The sequence below is a fragment of the Haliotis cracherodii genome, unplaced genomic scaffold (assembly GCF_022045235.1).
Source record: "Haliotis cracherodii isolate W230 unplaced genomic scaffold, xgHalCrac1.p SCAF_5, whole genome shotgun sequence".
NCBI lineage: Eukaryota > Metazoa > Mollusca > Gastropoda > Lepetellida > Haliotidae > Haliotis > Haliotis cracherodii.
This window is the reverse complement of record NW_027266308.1, coordinates 2,875,132-2,897,637: the sequence shown is the minus strand read 5'-3', so window position 1 is coordinate 2,897,637 and position 22,506 is coordinate 2,875,132. Positions and strand designations below refer to the sequence as shown.

The following is a 22,506-nucleotide window of genomic DNA, read 5'->3' as shown; positions in this document are numbered from 1 at the left end:
GAAATATTAATTACTCAAAGCATTATGGTTCAAAATATTTGTTGACATTTGCGACAACCATAAACCAACGGGCACTTGCTAATCAGGGAAGTAAACAAGTCAGGGCCAGCTGTATGTGTGAAACTCTACGATCTGGTAATATTAACTGCATAGAGGATACAATTTGCACACATATTTTGCTGATATGTCTCTGTATAGCTTTTCTGGTGACCGCAACAAGTTTATCATGTGTTGATTTCACGAGATTAACGAATTTTTAGGCCTAATGAACACACAATGCACTAGGCTAGTCTTGGTCAGTGTGATGTCGTCACTCCAGCCTCTAAAACAGTATTCACGAGTCAAGTTGGTAATTACTGTTAATAGAAAGGAGTGGTGAAGATGGACGCCCTTTCAATAACAGCACTCATAAACACTCATAAAAAATAGCGTATTTGTTTTTCTAAAATGTTAAACAACGGCCCACATGTCAAAGAATAACATTAGATAATAAGGCTGGAAAATTATAATTCAAAACTAACACTATAGGAGAATAAATGGTCTCACCATTTGGTATGGAATGGGCAGTTGGTATTTAGATTAGAAGTGTCATAGATTAGGAATTATAGAATCGATATATCAACTGAAAAGTAAATTGACATGACAGTAAATTGAAGTAAACATAGTAAATGTATTGCAATAAAAAATATTTATAAAATTGCAACGCAAATTCCTTGGCAGATCTTCAAGATATTAAATCATCAGTGATCGTAGTTATCTGTTGCATTTTGTCATAAATACGCCCCGGACCCAAGCAACAGTTTTGGAACAGTTTTTAAGGTGTACTTATGTTGATTTAACAGTTAAATTAATTATAACATTTATAGCATGTATATTTCAGGTACGGACTACATGGACAATGTGCAAGGCAGCTACTGTGTCTTAAGAAGAGCTTGAAATGGATGTTGTGATCCTTCGTATTGGTAGGCGGACATATACTTCACTCTCAGGTGAGAAAGACTTGGTGAAAATTTGAAATAACACAAATCCATTGTAGTCAACATGGTCAACATGATTAACCCTACATGGCTACAATGTGTGAAGCCTATTTCCCCTGCCATGATATTGCTGAAATATTGCGTAAAAAGCGGCATAAAACTAGCTTAATCAACATGTTTTATCGGGTTTAGAAATACGCTTTGGTCTTGTTTGATTATCATGATCATGTTGATCATCACAATAAATCTAAGAAATAGACAAAGAGAATTGTGAAAAACTTACATCATTGTGTATATCCTGATATTTGGGCCCCGTTCCACAAAGCGGTCGTAGCTCTAAGACGGTCGTAACTCCTTTCCTTTAACATAGACTTACGACTGTCGTAGCACTACGATCGCTTTGTGGAACAGCGCCCTGGTCCATCAAACTTACCGTATTGGACATAATAAGCGCCCCGCTCTAATAAGCACCTACTGCGACATTTGTTAAGATATTGGCTAGTGAACAATCCCAATTAGCACCCCTTCTGATTGATCAATGTACACAAGACATATTTATTCGCGTATAATATGCACTCGTGTGTTATATGCACCCTTAATTATGGGCATTTAATTCTGGAAAAATATATCTGTCGTACATAAACATTTCAAGGCTGTCAGCATAAACCACGAAATTCATCTTTCAACTCTGTTTTTTTTCACCAAATTAACATTCTAGTAAGAGCCCCCTATTTCTAATTTTGAGAGCACCCTGGGCACTTATTACATCGAGTACGGTAATAACATTTGATGTTTTTATTATGTTAATCCTGCGATTATTACAAATGTTAACATTTCCGAGTCCCGTGATGGGATTCAAACCATTAACTTACTGATCCGAGGTCAGACATCTTGTCCACATTGTCAAAGAGGTTAACCCTGTCAGCAAGCTGACAAGGAAAGAATGTCATCTGTGGGATGACTCCACGCCCTGCTACATACTCCCTCGTCAACAGAAGGCACGTCCCGGGCCACGTAGTAGGGTACTGAGACTTATTTAGCTCACATTTAATATGAAATTGCTCAGCCCCAGGTTGGGCGCCAATGTAGCGGCCATAAAATGGCGAAGCACTACAATCGCTTTGTGGAACAGGACCCTGGTCCATCAAACTTAATAACATTTGATGTTTTCATGATGTTAATCCTACAAATGTTAACCTTTCCAAGTCCCGTGATGGGATTCAAGCCATTAACCTTCTGATCCGAGGTTGGACGCCTTGTCCACATGACCAAATAGGTTAACCCCGTCAGCAAGCTGACACGGTAAGGATGGCATCGGTGAGATGATTTCCCGCCTTGCAACACATGTATGACAACAGTTGTGAAACTATCAGATATGACTATTGGGGAAATTTTAACAATGTGATTGGATCACAAAACTGATTCTGTTGTTTTGTTTCAGATCCCGAGTAGGCGAAGGCAGAAATGTCGGGCTGGGGACAATATCTGGCCAGGTTCGCCTATGACCTTATCTTCTTCAGCAATGACGTCCAAACAACCACCATCGCCATGGCAATCACAGGTTCCCTGTGCTGTTCAATCCTGTGGGCCATCATCCATGTCGTCACACTCATCCATGACCCCCCTGGACACGGCGACCCCAAGTCTGCCACCACACCCACAGAGTTAGCTCCCCTGCACGGCTTAACCCAGGTATCGAGATCATCCGGCCCTTAATATAGGAGACCAACATATCAGGGCTGGGACAAGACCAAATTTATAACTCAGGCACCCAACCCCCTATAACCCCACCCCAAAATATATTTAGATACACATATAAAACAATCTGGTCATGCATACACTGAAGTTGACTGAAGTTATATCTTTATTTAAATTATGACAGTCAGACAGAATGGATGCATAATGAGAAAGAAATGCGAACAGCGGTGACTTGTAGTGTAAATATGGAGTTCAAGATAAGTATGGCCTTTAAACAATATATCACATGACTAACCACAGGTCCGGGTAGTCCTGTGGGTACCCAGCTTCTACTTGGGTAGTCCTGTGGGTACCCAGGTCCTACTCGGGTACTTCTCTGTACCCACCCGACCCGGGTACCCGAGTTATCCATCACAGCCCTACAATATATGTGTGATGTTTCATAGTCAAGCATAGTGATCACTATAATTCTGTATCTGGAAAGAACATGTCAAACCCCCTCCCTTTTGATAATTTATTTCAAATTTCACTTAATTATTTACCAATTTCGTTTTATTTAGCTGAATTCTCTGAAGGGATACTACCGTATTTTCTACATAATAAGCACCCAGGGCACTCTCAAAATTAGAAATAGGGGCCTCTTATTAGAATATTATTTTAGTGAAAAACACAGTTGTTCGAAGATCATAAATTTCGTGGTTTATGCTGACAGCCTGAAATATTTATGTACGACAGATATATTTTCCCAGAATTTAATTTCCCATGATTAAGGATGCATATAACACATGTATTATACGAGAATAAATAAGTCTTTTGCACATTGATCAATTGGAAGGGGTGCTAATTAGGATTGTTCACTAGCCAATATCTTAGCAAATATCGCCGTTGGCGCTTTTTAAAGCGGGGCGCTTATTAAGTCGAATACGGTATGTATTTTTGTTACTGTACTATGATATTGACCGATAGTTTCACCCATTAAGGTCATGTATGCATTTATCAACAACAAAACACACGTCAGTTTGGCTGCAGCTCTTTATTGTATACTTTGTTGTGATAAATGGCTTCTCGTTTTTCGATCCTCTGACGCAGCACATCAAGAATAGCGGCAAACAGTCGAAATTATAGTCCATATCAACCAGATTTTGAATCCGCAAAGAAAAAGTCGATTCATATTTCAATACTTTCAAACTTGGAGTGTTGTTTCCCTTCAAGTGCTCTGCTTCAGTATGTGTCACTGACCAACTTCCAGATCAATCTGTAAGTAATCTTTATAAGTACCCCGTACAAAAGACTGACAATTTACATAGCAGTCCATATTTGTGTATATTACAGATCATTTTACAGACAAGAGCAGCAAAGAAGGGTATATAACTGCCTTTCATAGATGTTTGTAATAAGTTTGATCACTCTTTCTCAATCTCTGAAAACAAATTTAACTTGTGTGTTTTATGACAGTTTCTAAGCACCCATGTATTTTGTTTGTCTTGAATACACATCTGACTGATCATTGTGTTTACATCAAGCAACTACAGTAACAAACACCCAATCCCCCCCGCCCAATTCAAGGACGGTATGTCGACATTTCTGTGTGTTTTTAAACAAGCATGAAAAAATTTCCATGTGTGATGTCACATGCCCTATTCAAATCTCAAACCCAAACAATAGAGCTCCACACAGAGAAGCCGAAAACGCCATGAGTGTACTGGCGGAAGTCTTGTACTTTATTAGAGGCATACTGAAGAAAAAGATTGTGTTTTTCTCATGGATGAGCTAATTGCGGCTTGATTAGATTAGAAGCCAGTGTTTATCAAAGCCTAGATTACACTATAAATATGCCTTGGTCATATGTTGCCATCACTCTCCTACCCAGGGTTCCTTGCAGCCAGCCATGTTCCTCTGTCACGTCTTCAAATCTTACACACAGTCCATTCAAGTGTTTTTCTTCTGTTTCATGTTAGACAAGTCTGCATATTTATGTTAGCTGTCATCAAAGCCCTATGGAGAACTAGCTGTACGGTCACTTTGATGTGTAAAGTTATATTGTCATGCACCTCACTGTTACAGTTGTGAGTGAGTGAGTTTGGTTTTACGCCGCTTTTAGCAATATTCCAGCAATATCATGGCGGGGGACACCAGAAATGGGCTTCAGACATTGTACCCATGTCGGGAATCGAAACCGGATCTTCGGCGTGACGAGCAAACGCTTTAACCACTAGGCTACCCGACCACCCCCTTTACAGTTGTAGTAGTTCTATATAATGATGAAACACAATATGTAAAGCCGAAAGGCTTGCGTCAGGACCGTTTTTGTTTTAGAATAAGTGTGTTTGTTTACAAACAAGAGAAAAGTCCTGTCATGTGATAAGCCTACACCGGTGGAGCCAAGAAATTATCTCGCAGAATTAGTCAGTAGAACCAAGTAAGCTCGGGGGTTATCGGCTATTGTTTACAAACAAAGTTTGAGAACAGTCGACATGCCATCCCTTTAATCTCTTCAATGTTTCTTTGACGCCCTACAAGATATTAAAAAAACATTTTCAATCAATGTAAAAAAGTTGTCTGTATACTGGTCAATGAAACAAGACAGGAAGTTATTCTGTCCCGGTTTGGTACTGACATGAAAGACGAGTGGTGCATATAGTTACCATGGTCACATCCAGAATTGCGGAAAATCATTTTGTCAGCTCTGTATGGTAAGGATTGATCCCTTCAACCGTTCCTTGTAGGAGGCGACTTAATGGACTGTGGTTTGTTGTTTAGGTTCTAGTTATTGAATGAACATCCCGTGTCTTCTTTGGTTCAAGGATGTTATCCCCTGCCTTGAACATGTCAAAGTGGAAGAGGAATATAGGAATGGGTGCTGTCCGTCATGTTTTGTTTTCAGACCAGAACTCAAAAACTATGAGCGATATCTTAACCAAACTTGGCACATAGATAGGTCTAGTGGTTGAAATGGTGCCTTTTGAGAGTTTGGGATTTTAAAAAAAATTATTTTGAGTTTCCATGGCAACAACTTTGATTTGACTGAAAATGGGGTTACTGGCGGGGGATATGAGTATTTCATGGTTGTTAACATCTTACATCCTGTTTCAGATGACGCAGCGATCACTAATGAGTACTAGTCTGGATGTTCTGTGTATCAGGTAAGACTTAAACTAAGATCTTAATGATGTCTGCTGGGCTCACTGTGAAACGTGTGTATTGAGAGTCCTTTTGCAACCTATTTTAATTCAGTCTATCGCCAATTTAAGTCCAAGATAAACAGCCAAGGGTCATAGTGTTAAAAAATTAAATGTACAGTGTATATATATCAAACAGGTCAATGAAGCTCCATTTCATGACAGATCATCTGTTGCTTGTAGCACCACGACATTCTTTCATTGTCGATTCTAATACCCTCCAATATCCCTGATTTGGAGTTTGGATCTGTCAGTGTCACCACCATACAGATACATGAGGGTTTTAGTCTAAAAAAAAAGTCACATGTTTTGTTTTTATTTCCATTTTCAAAAAAAAAATCCTTAAACTTTCCGCGTCTCGAACACACAACCCTGGCAGTGAAATGCTCCAATACTTTAAAAAACTATCATCAAAGATAGAGTGCAGTTACATCCCATTTACATGCGCACTGCTTTACTGCGCACCTTGTGTTATGGTCATGGCAGCAATAGGAGTTTGTGTGCTTGTGTTTCCGTTTGCAAATTTACAATGGGTGACTTAGTTTAAAAAATCATTAATGTCATGGCCAAAATCATAACTGAAAAGAAATTTCATAGGAATTGATACGAAGACCAAAGACTTTGTATCTCTAACAAACCAATTCATATATATTTTTTTAAGCCTTACGAAAACCTGTTTTTAATTGCAAGTTAAGGAGACGCATCATTTATTAAGCGTCATACTGTTCAAAAGAAATAACCAGCTCACTCACACACTCAATTGTTTTGGTTGTGTCAGATGTGGTCGTCTGATGTCGAACCAGAAGTGTCGCTATGGGATGTGTTCGGGATGTTGCCTGGGGCGACGGCAGTGTCGCGTCCATCAGTCCCTGGTTGTGTCAGACTCCGTCGTCATGGGACTCCGGATCACTGGCCCCAAAGGAATCGATCTCAGGTATAATTGTACATTTAATTGTCAATATAGTCAAACTTTTCAAGGATGTCTCATTCCTTTTTCCTGAGAGACATACATAATTCGTAAGGAAAGAACGCCCGCCTCGGACAATATTCAGACTGCTGTGTCACAAACACTGTTGTTTGAATATGTTTGGGATAAGGCTGTAGCTGAAGAGATGGTTGACATCATCTTGTCATATTTCTTCCCAGGTAATAATATTCAAATATCTGACAAGTTTAAAGGAACTATCGGTGAGATTTGGATGCGCCATCTTGTAATGACAGTAATGAATGAACGATGTTACCAAGGATATGTTAGGTCACGGGGCAGGTAATTTCAACAGCGTCATGATGTCAGCCCATTATGACATAACTAAAAAAAGGTACTTTATTGCAGGATAGCGTACAGTCGGCGCCTTTGAAATTTTAGCAAAGTATCTTAGAATTGTCAATAAATTTTGTACAAGGTTCACACAGGACTTGAAAAGGCCTGGAATGAAGACAAAAAGTCTTGGAATTAGCCTTGAAGGCATAGAATTATTTGAAATGTGTCATTATTTTGGAAACTTTAAAATGTTTTGAAAGCTTTCACATTCTGTCGAGCATGTCTAGTATTACAGTTGGGGGCACGGGTGGCCCAGTCGTCTAAGGCGCCACAATTCCCTGTGCAGAGTTGCGTCCTTTGGGCAAGCCAGAAACCTATGATTGTGGGTTCAAATCCCTGTTCGCCCTGATTATGTTTCTAGGTTTGTCAGCACCATACCCATGCTCGTGGGTTTCACCGAAGTGGTAAACGTCTGAGAGCTGCATCACTTCGGGCTTTCCTCCCACATCAAGCTGACACGCTGTGGTATAACAGCAATGCTGTTAAAAGCGGCGTTAAACCCAACTCACTCACTCACTAGTATTACAGTTAATTTACCATGGTTACTGAAACTGATATGACTGACAGACACATAGAAAAACATACATTGACTAATCATTGGTAGCATTGAGATGTCTGACTATACGGGACAGACATCTAACACTTACATGACACATTCTTACACTGAATCTCTTGAAGTCATGCAGTCATTTCCATTTTAGAATGTCACAATAGCATTGAAAAGATCTTAAAATGCCATAAATTTTGTGAGTGAAAGTCTGTATGATCCATACAATAGTATGCAGCATTACTTATCAAATGCTTGTCAGAATTAATATGGGGAACAGATGGTCAAACACTAGCTGATCAATGCTTCAGCAGTACATAACAAAAGTTTCTCTTCCTTCCGGGCTGGGACAAGTCCCTATTTACTACCCAGGTACCCTACCCCCTAATACCCGACCCTATCCAGGTACCCACTGTAGGTCTTAAGAGTTGGGAACAAAAAGTCTGATTGAGAATAGTTTTACCACATCCCTGGCAAAAACTATTGAGATACATGTATCAACCGATCAGATCATGAATACACTGAAGTTGACGGAAGCTTTACTTTACTCAAACCTATACAAGTCAAAAGGAATGTGTGCATCGCCAGAAAGAAATGCGAACATTAGCGATTTGTAGTGTAATTACTGAGCTATAGCGAGTTTTTGTCATAAAACAATATATCACATGACTAACCACAGTTCCGGGTAGTCCTGTGGGTACCTGGGTCCTACTCAGGACCCACCCGACCTGAGTATCCGAGTTACCCATCCCAGCCCTATCTTCCTCCCGTGTGGAGATTCTAGGTAAGAGGTCACCATGTTTCTCATAGGAATTGACGAAACCAAGGACTGGGTGTTTGCAGTGGGTGGTGTGTGCATAGATTGTTGCAGAGTTGGCTGTTTTCCTGGGGTCCATCATACAGCTGGAGTATTGCTCACTGTGTGTGAAACAATATTCACCCATTCAGGCATTTTAAGGATTAGAAATGGCGATAAAAACGTTGAATTGTGTGTGGTTGAACCTACAAGGTTCTTATTGATCTCACCTGCACATTAATGCGTGTGTGGTTGCCACAGGAATATCTTTGCTTGTAGAATGTTTCTGAACCTATCTCTCACCCTGATGCAAGCTCCTTCCCATCGTGTGACACCTTCGTTACACTCGCTGTAACATCGCTGCCACCAGTGTGGGCGCGGCCATTACAAGAATCTTGAAATTTGTCCTCTTACCCCAAATATAGTAACGTTTATACTTATATTTATTTCTTTGGAAATGCCAGCATAGTTCATTTTGAAAAGGTTTATGACTGGACATATTTTCCAGATGAATTTACCTTTTTCGTTTGTATAATGAGATTGGTTTGAGATTGCAGATGAACGGAAAATCACTTAACTTCCCCGTTACATTCTTACTAAACCAATTACATGATAGTTGTAATGGAATAGAAATTTAAGAGTATTTGGCGTCACGACAGCCGTCACTTCTTTGTAAACATAACGGTCATTCAGTTGCGAGTTCAACTCCAAGAATGGTTGTGGCCACCGACCACAGTGGGGAGTTTTGACTGGTACGTGGCAGCAAAAGTATAGAGACCTCAGTGAACAATCTATCGCTGTGAGGTGCTTGACCCTGATGGTCAAAGGGGGGATAATTTCAGTTGTGTCAATAATTACCTCCCTTAACTTTTGAGAAAATTAAAAAGGCCAGTTTTTGGGGATTTTTTTCTGTTTTTTGGTCATCTTGAGAAAGTATAGGAGACACAGTTATTAGGCAAAGGATACTGCTAGGTGGTTTAGGTGATTTAAACAGATTTGAGTGTGAGGTAGGGGAGGTAACTCTTCAGTCATGATTACATCATTGCCTGGCATGTGGTTATGTCGTACCATGTTTTGTTCCAGCAACAGTTGTATGAGCAGCGTCCCCGAGCGACTTGGGTTTGTAGGCGCCCAGCTCACCTATCTCAACCTGTCCTGTAACAGTCTGACGCAGCTTCCTCCAGATATCGGTTGTCTACAGGGTCTCCGAGAACTACAGCTCAACGGCAATCAGCTCACTCACATTCCAGTTTGTGATGAATTCCTTCTTCTATTTTACTTATTGTCTTATGTTGTCTCATGTGCTTATAATAATTACTCCGTGGTCTAGTAGGTAGAGTGTCTGCCTTGAGAGCGAAAACATGGTGGTTCGATCCCTGGGCGTGTCATATCACAAGACTTTACAAGATGCTACTTGTTGTTACCCTGCCTGGCGCTCGGCATTGAGGGGACAAAACAAGGACTGGTCGACCCAGAGTCAGGATACTGTGTCTGAGTGGGGTATCCATTAAACTCCAGTCTGGAATCTCAGTGGGCTAGCACAAATTAAAACAATATGTTAACCCAGAAATCTGTTCGTAAAAGCACTTAGTGTGAAACTAACTAACAACCAACAAGTGGTATACAATCTACAAATGTATTACAAAATGACACTATGTTTACAAATCAATACAAATTTCGGCACAGCACTTTCAATGGCAGTAAACAATAGAGTGGTAGTACAATATTCACTGTGAGTATATAATATGATGGAAGTGGTCAGTATCAAATACAAAAATACAGTGATCATAGCAAAAGTCAGTGATAATAATATGTATTCACCCAGCGGCACCAGTGGTCAAGCTTCCGATATAGGCTAGGCAGGATATCAGGGATGATGAGCGATCCTCACATGAAAGCTGGTTCTGATGTGATGAAATGCATGAAAGATCTGTATAGTTATATAGTCTAACCAGCTTCTGGAGAGTTCCACATAGTGCCCTCACAACATAGAACATTACACGGCTATATAACAATTGTTGATGATGCTGATTTTGTTACAGTCCACATTAGGGAGTCTACATCAGCTGACGGAGCTCAACCTGCGACACAACCAGCTGGCCGACATTCCAGGTATAATCTGGGTCATCTCGCCCACTGTTATTATAAGGGTAATGCTATTTTTCAGGGCATTATCATTTGCAGAAGCCCGAGGTCTTCCATTAACTGCCCGACGAAGGAGGGCAGTTGAAAAGACCGAGGGCTTCTGCAAATGATAATGCCCAGAAAAATAGCGTTACTGTTATTATAGCTAAAATGGATGGAATTTTTTATCAAATAAAAAGAAACAACAATGTTGTGTTTGATACATTTACTGCAATCAACATAAATGTCACTTACCCACTTTTACTATATGGAAACGTCATAGAACTAATTAGATGACGTCACTATTGAACGTGACGTCACCGATCCTATCCTTTGACGTCACCTAACAACAGGCGTGATAATGGCCCGTCGTCAAGTAATATGAGGGCATTATCAAGTTACAGTGGCCCGCTCATTTCTGATAACATGCGGGCGGTTTAATGATAATTCTATCCATTTTAGCTATAACTGCAGATAGTCCATATTTTTTACTTACCCTGCATTACTCCTTAATGCATATTACTGCTTGTTTATCTGAGAAAAGAGCTGTGTGAAGATCTTGCTTGAAGAAGTTGTTTCAACAAGCTGAGAGGCGAAGCCTATCACGCAGCTCCCACATGACCAGGGGAAGTCACGTCACGGATCACCACATTATTCTTGTCACTTGATGTTTAAAGATCTGTTTTATTATCTGCTCATAAAACTTGTTAAAACTATATGTTTTACTTCTTTGATTTGATATTGATTTGTTAGTTGCTCTGGTAAATGTGTTACCTGTATGTTGTCAGTTTCTCTGCTACATGTTACCTGTATGTTGTCAGATGCTCTGCTACATGTGTTACCTGTATGTTGTCAGATTCTCTGCTACATGTGTTACCTGTATTTTGTCAGATACTCTGCTACATGTTACCTGTATGTTGTCAGATGCTCTGCTACATGTTACCTGTATGTTGTCAGTTTCTCTGCTACATGTTACCTGTATGTTGTCAGATGTTCTGCTACATGTGTGACCTGTATGTTGTCAGATGTTCTGCTACATGTTACCTGTATGTTGTCAGATGTTCTGCTACATGTTACCTGTATGTTGTCAGATGTTCTGCTACATGTTACCTGTATGTTGTCAGATGTTCTGCTGCATGTGTTACCTGTATGTTGTCAGATGTTCTGCTGCATGTTACCTGTATGTTGTCAGTTTCTCTGCTACATGTTACCTGTATGTTGTCAGATGTTCTGCTGCATGTGTTACCTGTATGTTGTCAGATGTTCTGCTGCATGTTACCTGTATGTTGTCAGATGCTCTGCTACTGTGTTACCTGTATGTTGTCAGATGTTCTGCTACATGTTACCTGTATGTTGTCAGATGTTCTGCTACATGTTACCTGTATGTTGTCAGTTGCTCTGCTACATGTTACCTGTATGTTGTCAGTTTCTCTGCTACATGTTACCTGTATGTTGTCAGATGTTCTGCTGCATGTGTTACCTGTATGTTGTCAGATGTTCTGCTGCATGTTACCTGTATGTTATCAGATGCTCTGCTACATGTTACCTGTATGTTGTCAGATGCTCTGCTACTGTGTTACCTGTATGTTGTCAGATGTTCTGCTACATGTTACCTGTATGTTGTCAGATGTTCTGCTACATGTTACCTGTATGTTGTCAGATGTTCTGCTGCATGTGTTACCTGTATGTTGTCAGATGCTCTGCTACATGTTACCTGTATGTTGTCAGTTGCTCTGCTACATGTTACCTGTATGTTGTCAGATGCTCTGCTACTGTGTTACCTGTATGTTGTCAGATGCTCTGCTACATGTTACCTGTATGTTATCAGATGCTCTGCAACATGTGTTACCTGTATGTTGTCAGATGCTCTGCTACATGTTACCTGTATGTTATCAGATGCTCTGCTACATGTTACCTGTATGTTGTCAGTTGCTCTGCTACATGTTACCTGTATGTTGTCAGATGCTCTGCTACATGTTACCTGTATGTTGTCAGTTGCTCTGCTACATGTTACCTGTATGTTATCAGATGCTCTGCAACATGTGTTACCTGTATGTTATCAGATGCTCTGCAACATGTGTTACCTGTATGTTGTCAGATGCTCTGCTACATGTTACCTGTATGTTGTCAGATGCTCTGCAACATGTGTTACCTGTATGTTGTCAGATGCTCTGCTACATGTTACCTGTATGTTGTCAGATGCTCTGCTACATGTTACCTGTATGTTGTCAGATGCTCTGCTACATGTTACCTGTATGTTGTCAGATGCTCTGCTACACCTGCCTAGTCTCAAACACCTGAACGTGGAGCACAACCAGCTGACAAGTTTATCCCCCGGCATCAGTCATCTTTTGCTCCTGGAGGAGCTCTACGCAGGGTGAGACACCTGCCACACCTCTCACACCTGTCTCACCTGTAACGAGAAGAATACAAATAATGGGGAATAATCATGTCAGATACCCTTTTTTCTCAAAATGTAATTCACACTGATATTTTGACAGTTTGACTTCTTGCTACAATAGAGACTTTACTTGAAGCAAAAGGATAACATTTTTATCCCCCCAAAAAGGAGGTGTTTATTCTTATGTATGTTTTTGGTGTAATTCGTTTTTATTTTTCTGTCATGTTATAATGATCCATCGTGTTACAGATACAACTGTCTCACATCTTTACCAAGTGCAATAGGAAAACTTTTTAATCTAAAGGTAAGAAATCAGAGAAACAGCTAGAGATGAGTCTTGTTCTAAACAGACTTACTGTACAGCCACAATCACACATTGTTAGCAGTGATATCTGTTTAAATCGCCAAGAGCGTCAGTATGGTTTAGGTGTCTTCTTTTAGACAAGAATCAGGGAAAGACACATATATATTTTCCTTTAATGTGTCACCGAGCACTACTATGGATACTGAGGTGTACCGTTTGTATTTACGTTACTGACCAGAATACTTCTGATGCATCTCTGAATGTCATTTCATCAAGAGTGAGACAAATGTGTATCCCATTTCATAATTACAGGTGCTGTCTGTCCACCATAACAAGATGGCGACTGGTCTACCGAGCAGTATTGGTAAGCTGATTTGTCTCCAACAGCTGGACGTAGAGGACTGTGATTTGTCGTGCCTGCCGCCCACCCTAGGGAGGTGCATGTCGCTGCGCACACTCAAGCTGTGCCACAACAGGTACACAGGCCCCTCAGGCACACCAGTGTGTGTGTGTAACAATGTGTGTGTGTGTGTCTGTGTGTGCATCGGTGTGTTGTGTGTGTGGTTGTGTGGTTGTCTCCGTGGTTGTGTGTGCGCATCTGTGTGTAGTTGTGTTTGTGTGTTTGTGTGTGTCTGCATGTGGTTGTGTTTGTGTGCCTGTGCGCATCTGTGTGAGTCTGTGTGTGGTTGTGTGTGTGCATCTGTGTGTGGTTGTGTTTGAGTGTGGTTGTGTGTCTGCATGTGGTTGTGTTTGTGTGCCTGTGCGCATCTGTGTGTGGTTGTGTGTGTGCATCTGTGTGTGGTTGTGTGTGTGCATCTGTGTGTGGTTGTGTGTGTGCATCTGTGTGTGGTTGTATGTGTGCATCTATGTGTGGTTGTATGTGTGCATCTGTGTGTGGTTGTGTGTGTGCATCTGTGTGTGGTTGTATGTGTGCATCTGTGTGTGGTTGTGTGTGCGCATCTATGTGTGGTTGTATGTGCGCATCTGTGTGTGGTTGTATGTGTGCATCTGTGTGTGGTTGTATGTGTGCATCTGTGTGTGGTTGTGTGTGTGCATCTGTGTGTGGTTGTGTGTGTGCATCTGTGTGTGGTTGTATGTGTGCATCTGTGTGTGGTTGTATGTGTGCATCTGTGTGTGGTTGTATGTGTGCATCTGTGTGTGGTTGTATGTGTGCATCTGTGTGTGGTTGTATGTGTGCATCTGTGTGTGGTTGTGTGTGTGCATCTGTGTGTGGTTGTATGTGTGCATCTGTGTGTGGTTGTGTGTGTGCATCTGTGTGTGGTTGTATGTGTGCATCTGTGTGTGGTTGTGTGTGCGCATCTATGTGTGGTTGTATGTGCGCATCTGTGTGTGGTTGTATGTGTGCATCTGTGTGTGGTTGTATGTGTGCATCTGTGTGTGGTTGTATGTGCGCATCTGTGTGTGGTTGTATGTGTGCATCTGTGTGTGGTTGTGTGTGTGCATCTGTGTGTGGTTGTGTGTGCGCATCTATGTGTGGTTGTATGTGTGCATCTGTGTGTGGTTGTATGTGTGCATCTATGTGTGGTTGTATGTGTGCATCTATGTGTGGTTGTATGTATGCATCTGTGTGTGGTTGTATGTGTGCATCTGTGTGTGGTTGTATGTGTGCATCTGTGTGTGGTTGTATGTGTGCATCTGTGTGTGGTTGTATGTGTGCATCTGTGTGTGGTTGTATGTGTGCATCTGTGTGTGGTTGTATGTGTGCATCTGTGTGTGGTTGTGTGTGCGCATCTATGTGTGGTTGTATGTATGCATCTGTGTGTGGTTGTATGTGTGCATCTGTGTGTGGTTGTGTGTATGCATCTGTGTGTGGTTGTATGTATGCATCTGTGTGTGGTTGTATGTGTGCATCTGTGTGTGGTTGTATGTGTGCATCTATGTGTGGTTGTATGTGTGCATCTGTGTGTGGTTGTATGTGTGCATCTATGTGTGGTTGTATGTGTGCATCTATGTGTGGTTGTATGTATGCATCTGTGTGTGGTTGTATGTGTGCATCTGTGTGTGGTTGTATGTGTGCATCTGTGTGTGGTTGTATGTGTGCATCTGTGTGTGGTTGTATGTGTGCATCTGTGTGTGGTTGTGTGTGTGCATCTATGTGTGGTTGTATGTGTGCATCTGTGTGTGGTTGTATGTGTGCATCTATGTGTGGTTGTATGTGTGCATCTATGTGTGGTTGTATGTATGCATCTGTGTGTGGTTGTATGTGTGCATCTGTGTGTGGTTGTGTGTGTGCATCTATGTGTGGTTGTATGTGTGCATCTGTGTGTGGTTGTATGTGTGCATCTATGTGTGGTTGTATGTGTGCATCTGTGTGTGGTTGTGTGTGTGCATCTGTGTGTGGTTGTATGTGTGCATCTGTGTGTGGTTGTGTGTGTGCATCTGTGTGTGGTTGTATGTGTGCATCTGTGTGTGGTTGTGTGTGCGCATCTATGTGTGGTTGTATGTGCGCATCTGTGTGTGGTTGTATGTGTGCATCTGTGTGTGGTTGTATGTGTGCATCTGTGTGTGGTTGTATGTGTGCATCTGTGTGTGGTTGTGTGTGTGCATCTGTGTGTGGTTGTATGTGTGCATCTGTGTGTGGTTGTGTGTGCGCATCTATGTGTGGTTGTATGTGTGCATCTGTGTGTGGTTGTATGTGTGCATCTATGTGTGGTTGTATGTGTGCATCTATGTGTGGTTGTATGTATGCATCTGTGTGTGGTTGTATGTGTGCATCTGTGTGTGGTTGTATGTGTGCATCTGTGTGTGGTTGTATGTGTGCATCTGTGTGTGGTTGTATGTGTGCATCTGTGTGTGGTTGTGTGTGTGCATCTATGTGTGGTTGTATGTGTGCATCTGTGTGTGGTTGTATGTGTGCATCTATGTGTGGTTGTATGTGTGCATCTATGTGTGGTTGTATGTATGCATCTGTGTGTGGTTGTATGTGTGCATCTGTGTGTGGTTGTATGTGTGCATCTGTGTGTGGTTGTATGTGTGCATCTGTGTGTGGTTGTATGTGTGCATCTGTGTGTGGTTGTGTGTGTGCATCTATGTGTGGTTGTATGTGTGCATCTGTGTGTGGTTGTATGTGTGCATCTGTGTGTGGTTGTGTGTCTGTGTGTGGTTGTGTGTGTGCATCTATGTGTGGTTGTATGTGTGCATCTGTGTGTGGTTGTATGTGTGCATCTGTGTGTGGTTGTGTGTGTGCATCTGTGTGTGGTTGTATGTGTGCATCTGTGTGTGGTTGTATGTGTGCATCTGTGTGTGGTTGTATGTGTGCATCTATGTGTGGTTGTATGTGTGCATCTGTGTGTGGTTGTGTGTGCGCATCTATGTGTGGTTGTATGTGCGCATCTGTGTGTGGTTGTATGTGTGCATCTGTGTGTGGTTGTATGTGTGCATCTGTGTGTGGTTGTATGTGTGCATCTATGTGTGGTTGTATGTGTGCATCTGTGTGTGGTTGTGTGTGCGCATCTATGTGTGGTTGTATGTATGCATCTGTGTGTGGTTGTATGTGTGCATCTGTGTGTGGTTGTATGTGTGCATCTATGTGTGGTTGTATGTGTGCATCTGTGTGTGGTTGTGTGTGCGCATCTATGTGTGGTTGTATGTATGCATCTATGTGTGGTTGTATGTGTGCATCTGTGTGTGGTTGTATGTGTGCATCTATGTGTGGTTGTATGTGTGCATCTGTGTGTGGTTGTGTGTGCGCATCTGTGTGTGGTTGTATGTATGCATCTGTGTGTGGTTGTATGTGTGCATCTGTGTGTGGTTGTATGTGTGCATCTGTGTGTGGTTGTATGTGTGCATCTGTGTGTGGTTGTATGTGTGCATCTGTGTGTGGTTGTGTGTGTGCATCTGTGTGTGGTTGTATGTGTGCATCTGTGTGTGGTTGTATGTGTGCATCTGTGTGTGGTTGTATGTGTGCATCTGTGTGTGGTTGTGTGTGCGCATCTATGTGTGGTTGTATGTGCGCATCTGTGTGTGGTTGTATGTGTGCATCTGTGTGTGGTTGTATGTGTGCATCTGTGTGTGGTTGTGTGTGCGCATCTGTGTGTGGTTGTATGTGTGCATCTGTGTGTGGTTGTGTGTGCGCATCTGTGTGTGGTTGTATGTGTGCATCTGTGTGTGGTTGTATGTGTGCATCTGTGTGTGGTTGTATGTGTGCATCTATGTGTGGTTGTATGTGTGCATCTGTGTGTGGTTGTATGTGTGCATCTGTGTGTGGTTGTATGTGTGCATCTATGTGTGGTTGTATGTGTGCATCTGTGTGTGGTTGTGTGTGCGCATCTATGTGTGGTTGTATGTGCGCATCTGTGTGTGGTTGTATGTGTGCATCTGTGTGTGGTTGTATGTGTGCATCTGTGTGTGGTTGTATGTGTGCATCTATGTGTGGTTGTATGTGTGCATCTGTGTGTGGTTGTGTGTGTGCATCTGTGTGTGGTTGTGTGTGCGCATCTATGTGTGGTTGTATGTGTGCATCTGTGTGTGGTTGTGTGTGCGCATCTGTGTGTGGTTGTATGTGTGCATCTGTGTGTGGTTGTGTGTGCGCATCTGTGTGTGGTTGTATGTGTGCATCTGTGTGTGGTTGTATGTGTGCATCTGTGTGTGGTTGTGTGTGCGCATCTGTGTGTGGTTGTATGTGTGCATCTGTGTGTGGTTGTGTGTGCGCATCTGTGTGTGGTTGTATGTGTGCATCTGTGTGTGGTTGTATGTGTGCATCTATGTGTGGTTGTATGTGTGCATCTGTGTGTGGTTGTGTGTCTGTGTGTGGTTGTGTGTGTGCATCTATGTGTGGTTGTATGTGTGCATCTGTGTGTGGTTGTATGTGTGCATCTGTGTGTGGTTGTATGTGTGCATCTGTGTGTGGTTGTATGTATGCATCTGTGTGTGGTTGTATGTGTGCATCTGTGTGTGGTTGTATGTATGCATCTATGTGTGGTTGTATGTGTGCATCTGTGTGTGGTTGTATGTGTGCATCTGTGTGTGGTTGTGTGTGTGCATCTATGTGTGGTTGTATGTGTGCATCTGTGTGTGGTTGTATGTGTGCATCTGTGTGTGGTTGTATGTGTGCATCTGTGTGTGGTTGTGTGTGTGCATCTGTGTGTGGTTGTGTGTGTGCATCTGTGTGTGGTTGTGTGTGTGCATCTGTGTGTGGTTGTGTGTGTGCATCTGTGTGTGGTTGTGTGTGTGCATCTGTGTGTGGTTGTGTGTGTGCATCTGTGTGTGGTTGTGTGTGTGCATCTGTGTGTGAGTCTGTGTGTGGTTGTATTTTTGTGGTGTGTCTGCTTGTTGTTTAACCCAGCATTCAACAATATTCCAGCTATGTGACTGTGGCTCTTAAATAAGTCTGGACCAGACAATTCAGTGATTGATATTATGAGCAAAGATCCATCAACCATGTACTCCCACCACCCGATCCATTAACTCGCTTATGACCACCATGGTTTCCTGAAGACCATTTGTTAACCACACTCCCTGTGAGGCATATAATATGTAGGAAGATATTGTACATCAAAATATGTTTATAACGAACACGCTTATAAAACTGATGTCATAATTTGATTTGCTTGTCGACATTAATCAGAACCCAGCTGTAAAGGAAAATAATAACTGGAAATCAAATCTAGCACCATTAATTTGACGATTATCTTTATCTCACATCCTCTAAAGCATTGTGGTTGATGTGGTTGATGAGCTTCCAGACCCGTGAGGATTCCGGGGTAGAATAGGTCTTCAGCAACCCATGCTTGCCGTAAAAGGTGACTATGCTTGTCGTAGAGGCGACTAACGGGATCGGGTGGTCAGGCTCGCTGACTTGGTTGATGCATGTCATCGATCCCAATTGCGTTGATCGCTGCTCATGATATCAATCACTGGATTGTCTGGTCCAAACTCGATTATTTACAGACCGCCGTCATATAGCTGGAATATTGGTGAGTGCGGCGTTAAAGAACAAACCAATCAATCAATGATGAGCTTCCATAATCATGTGCTGTGGATAATGGTTTAATAATGGCAGAATATTTCAGATTGAGTTACCTCCCCTACCAGCTGTCACAGCTGCAGCAGCTGCAGGAGTTGTATGTGACGGACAACGGGCTTTCATCTTTCCCAGCTGCAATGGAAAACATGGCAATCAAAATGGTTGAAGGTAAAAAGGATCTACGGTAGAACACAGCTATAACGACCAGGGCCCTGTTCCACAAAGTGGTCTTAGCGCTAAGTCGATCGTAACTCCCATTCTTTAACACTGACTATAAGCTAAGATCGCTTTGTGGAACGGGGCCCAGGGATAGAGCGAACAAACGGATACAACGAACTGTTACAAAATCCCCAATTTATCTCCTATATATTATCATATAAAATTTACGTACATAACGAACTCTCTACAGTGAACAAACGGAAATAGCGAACTGATATCTGATCAGCAAGCCCACCTACCACTAATTAGTGACGTGTATAGCGAACTGAGAAATCTCTCAGTGTCGAGTGTCACTGACAACTGGCTGTACGCAGTCAGAAGCGAATCAACACAATTGTGGCGATCAACACAATCACTGGTGACGATTCAACCTTGTTAAATTTGTATAATGTTAATCAGACCTGTCCATGTAATTGGACTAATCTAGTCTATAAAACAAACAAATTTCATTCAATAATGTTTACATTAATTTCGGTGATATTGGAATATATTATTCTGATAAAATAATAATTTCAGATACAATTTCTTCCGACTATTGCATTAAAATGTTTTGAAGTTTTTTTTAACTGAATCACCGGTAGATGCGGGAGGAAACGTGTATAAACATGTATGTGTATTGTGTTAGTTTAGCCAAGATGGCGGATGTTTCCAAGCGAAAACGTATATAACGAACATTGTATTTAACGAACTGATTTCTCCGGTCCTTTGTAGTTCGTTATATCCATGTTCTACTGTATTGTCATATATTATTGTTTTGTTCGTGATAATGAATGTAAGTGACCTTACTGATAGCATCTTCGGAACTAACATGTTTTACTAGATCCCTGCTTCGTTAACTTTTTCTGAATTCACTGTGTCTTAGTTTCAGGAAACCCTCTGATCACAAGGGACACTGCTGTAATTTTATCTAACGAAACAACACCATCAGAGGTCTTAACATTCCCTCCCCTCATTGAAATAGTTGCCCGGCAGATAGTATTAAAGAAAATAGGATACCGCCATCTTCTTCCTGACTTCTTGCAAGGTAAGCTGACAATCAATGGTCGTCCTTGTGTCATGATCCAAAATTTTTGAAAAGATAAGGGTTCATGTCTTTTATTATTTATGTATTTTCTGGGGGATGTTGGGCAGAATGGACTCCCTGCTATCCTTGTAATGACATCAAACTATTGGTATTTGGGTTGTTACATTGTGTGACCTGGCCGATTACTCATGCTATCAGTCACTGGTTTACCAGGCCCAGGCTTCATTATTGTAAATCTTGAAATTAATGCGTCTCCAAATTAATGTGACTTTTGACCCCTAGCCAAAAATGTGACTCAATATTAATGCGTGATTCCCGTGCAACTTTTCGAGTTGAGTTGATTGGTTCAACTGTGTCATATGGCCCTGTGACACAGGGTTAGCATTATGCAGATGGCTGTTACAATGAATGCTCGTTCAACCCGTGACGAACAGGTCTGGTTGTTGATGAAATATAGTGATAGCTAAATAGACAGATTTTTTATTCATGCACTGATTGTCTTTAAATGTAATATCCAGTTATGTATGACTGTTTAATAATCTCATACCAACTTTGACTGGAGTAGGTCCGATAGTTTTTCTGATATTGTAGTAAACGTCGGTAACTTAAATTACCTTCCAGACTTTACAATATAGATATTGCCTGATCTCACCCAAGCTATATCTCTTGTTGGAGCCACTTTGGGATGACAAGAGAAGATTGCAACAATGTTACAATGTAATGTCTTACATTTGAAATGTAGCTGCTTGTGACAACATGTTTGTACTGAACCTTATGCAGCAAGTAATACATCTTCCTGAGGCAAGGGAGTTATCTGACTGTAAAAGTCCAGTTTCCACCCTTGCCGAACTAGACTGAAATTTCTTGGCTCGATCGTAGCGCCACCAGTGACTATAATGACTTGTGTTCCTTCTATGTCCCTTCTATTGACCAATCAAATTCCACTTCTCACATCACATGCACTTGCTTCAAACAAAATGGCTGCATCCTTTCAAGACGATCTGATCGATAATCAAAGTCTATATTTTGATAATATTTGGTCTTACATCGCAAAGTGCATCGAATTATGTGAGCACCTTCATTAAAAACATGAAAATATCTGTTGACGCTGAGTTGGCAGTATGCATGCTTTGCAAATCCTGCAATCGTCCGAAATCTGCAGTCTTTTAACCAGATGTTGATTTCATACACGATTCTAATTGGACTATGCATAGACCCGTTAGTCCAGCCAAAACATAACTCCATAATTCCAGCCTAGTTCAGCAATGGTGGGAACTGGACTTTCATCGTCAGTAAACTCCCTTGCCTCGGGAAGATGCAAGGAATACAGATGTAGGTGAGCTACAGAGCCTTGTGTTTCTGGTTGCTGTTGCAGATCTCCTCCAGGCCAGGAAGCAGTGCTGTCGTTGCAAACAGCCAGTATTCCGGTACCACCACACAGCAATACGCCAGGGAGTCATTGGGAAGTACCGCACCAAGGTGCCGCTCAAAGAAACACTGTGTGCTCCCCATCTGTCCAAAAAATGTCCTCTTTTGTGATAAAAAATTGCTACAATTCCATGTTGTATAAAGCCTAAGGGAGCCACTTTGGTAACATATAAATATATTTTAGATCAAAATTTTTGGTTATTTCAATTATTTGTTTATTTTCTTGGAGGTTTTTGCTTGTTATTTCGATTATGTTTTCTACATTTCAATTATTTTCAAGTTTTTCATAATTTCAAGTTTATTTTAAAAAACCCTCAAAATTTCTATTTTTTTGTCTTGTTACCTCGATTATTTTCTGGTTGCTGCCAGTTTTTTCTCGTTACTTCGATTATGTTCTGGTAATTTCAATTTTCTCGTTACTTCAAATTCATCTTAAAAACACAAAATTTCGATTTTTGTTCTCATTGTTTCAATTATATTATGGAAATTATGAGTTTTTTCT

At 41.4% G+C, this 22,506-nt stretch overlaps 1 protein-coding gene across 2 annotated transcripts; it reads left to right on the top strand.

The window, feature by feature from the left end:
- Positions 1-890: 890 nt before the first annotated feature.
- Positions 891-22,227, top strand: LOC139443775 (leucine-rich repeat protein SHOC-2-like). Of its 2 annotated transcripts, XM_071224693.1 has the most exons (12): positions 891-989; positions 2,419-2,669; positions 5,769-5,818; positions 6,633-6,788; positions 9,602-9,767; positions 10,561-10,630; positions 12,908-13,019; positions 13,293-13,347; positions 13,660-13,823; positions 19,380-19,501; positions 20,415-20,576; positions 21,952-22,227. In XM_071224693.1, the coding sequence occupies exons 2-12, from the start codon at positions 2,442-2,444 to the stop codon at positions 22,113-22,115; spliced, it is 1,449 nt and encodes a 482-aa protein (XP_071080794.1). In that variant the 5' UTR covers positions 891-989; positions 2,419-2,441; the 3' UTR covers positions 22,116-22,227. The 2 variants fall into 2 exon arrangements, with proteins under 2 accessions (XP_071080794.1, XP_071080793.1); XM_071224692.1 differs by lacking the exons at positions 891-989; positions 2,419-2,669 and having other exon boundaries at positions 5,772-5,818; positions 9,608-9,767.
- Positions 22,228-22,506: the final 279 nt, after the last annotated feature.

Excerpts from the sequence above, each read along its gene's own strand:
- LOC139443775 (XM_071224693.1), top strand. The coding sequence starts at position 2,442 with ATGTCGGGCTGGGGACAATATCTGGCCAGGTTCGCCTATGACCTTATC. Across the intron at positions 6,789-9,601 it reads CCCAAAGGAATCGATCTCAG|CAACAGTTGTATGAGCAGCG; the intron begins GTATAATTGTAC and ends GTTTTGTTCCAG. Across the intron at positions 10,631-12,907 it reads CCAGCTGGCCGACATTCCAG|ATGCTCTGCTACACCTGCCT; the intron begins GTATAATCTGGG and ends GTATGTTGTCAG.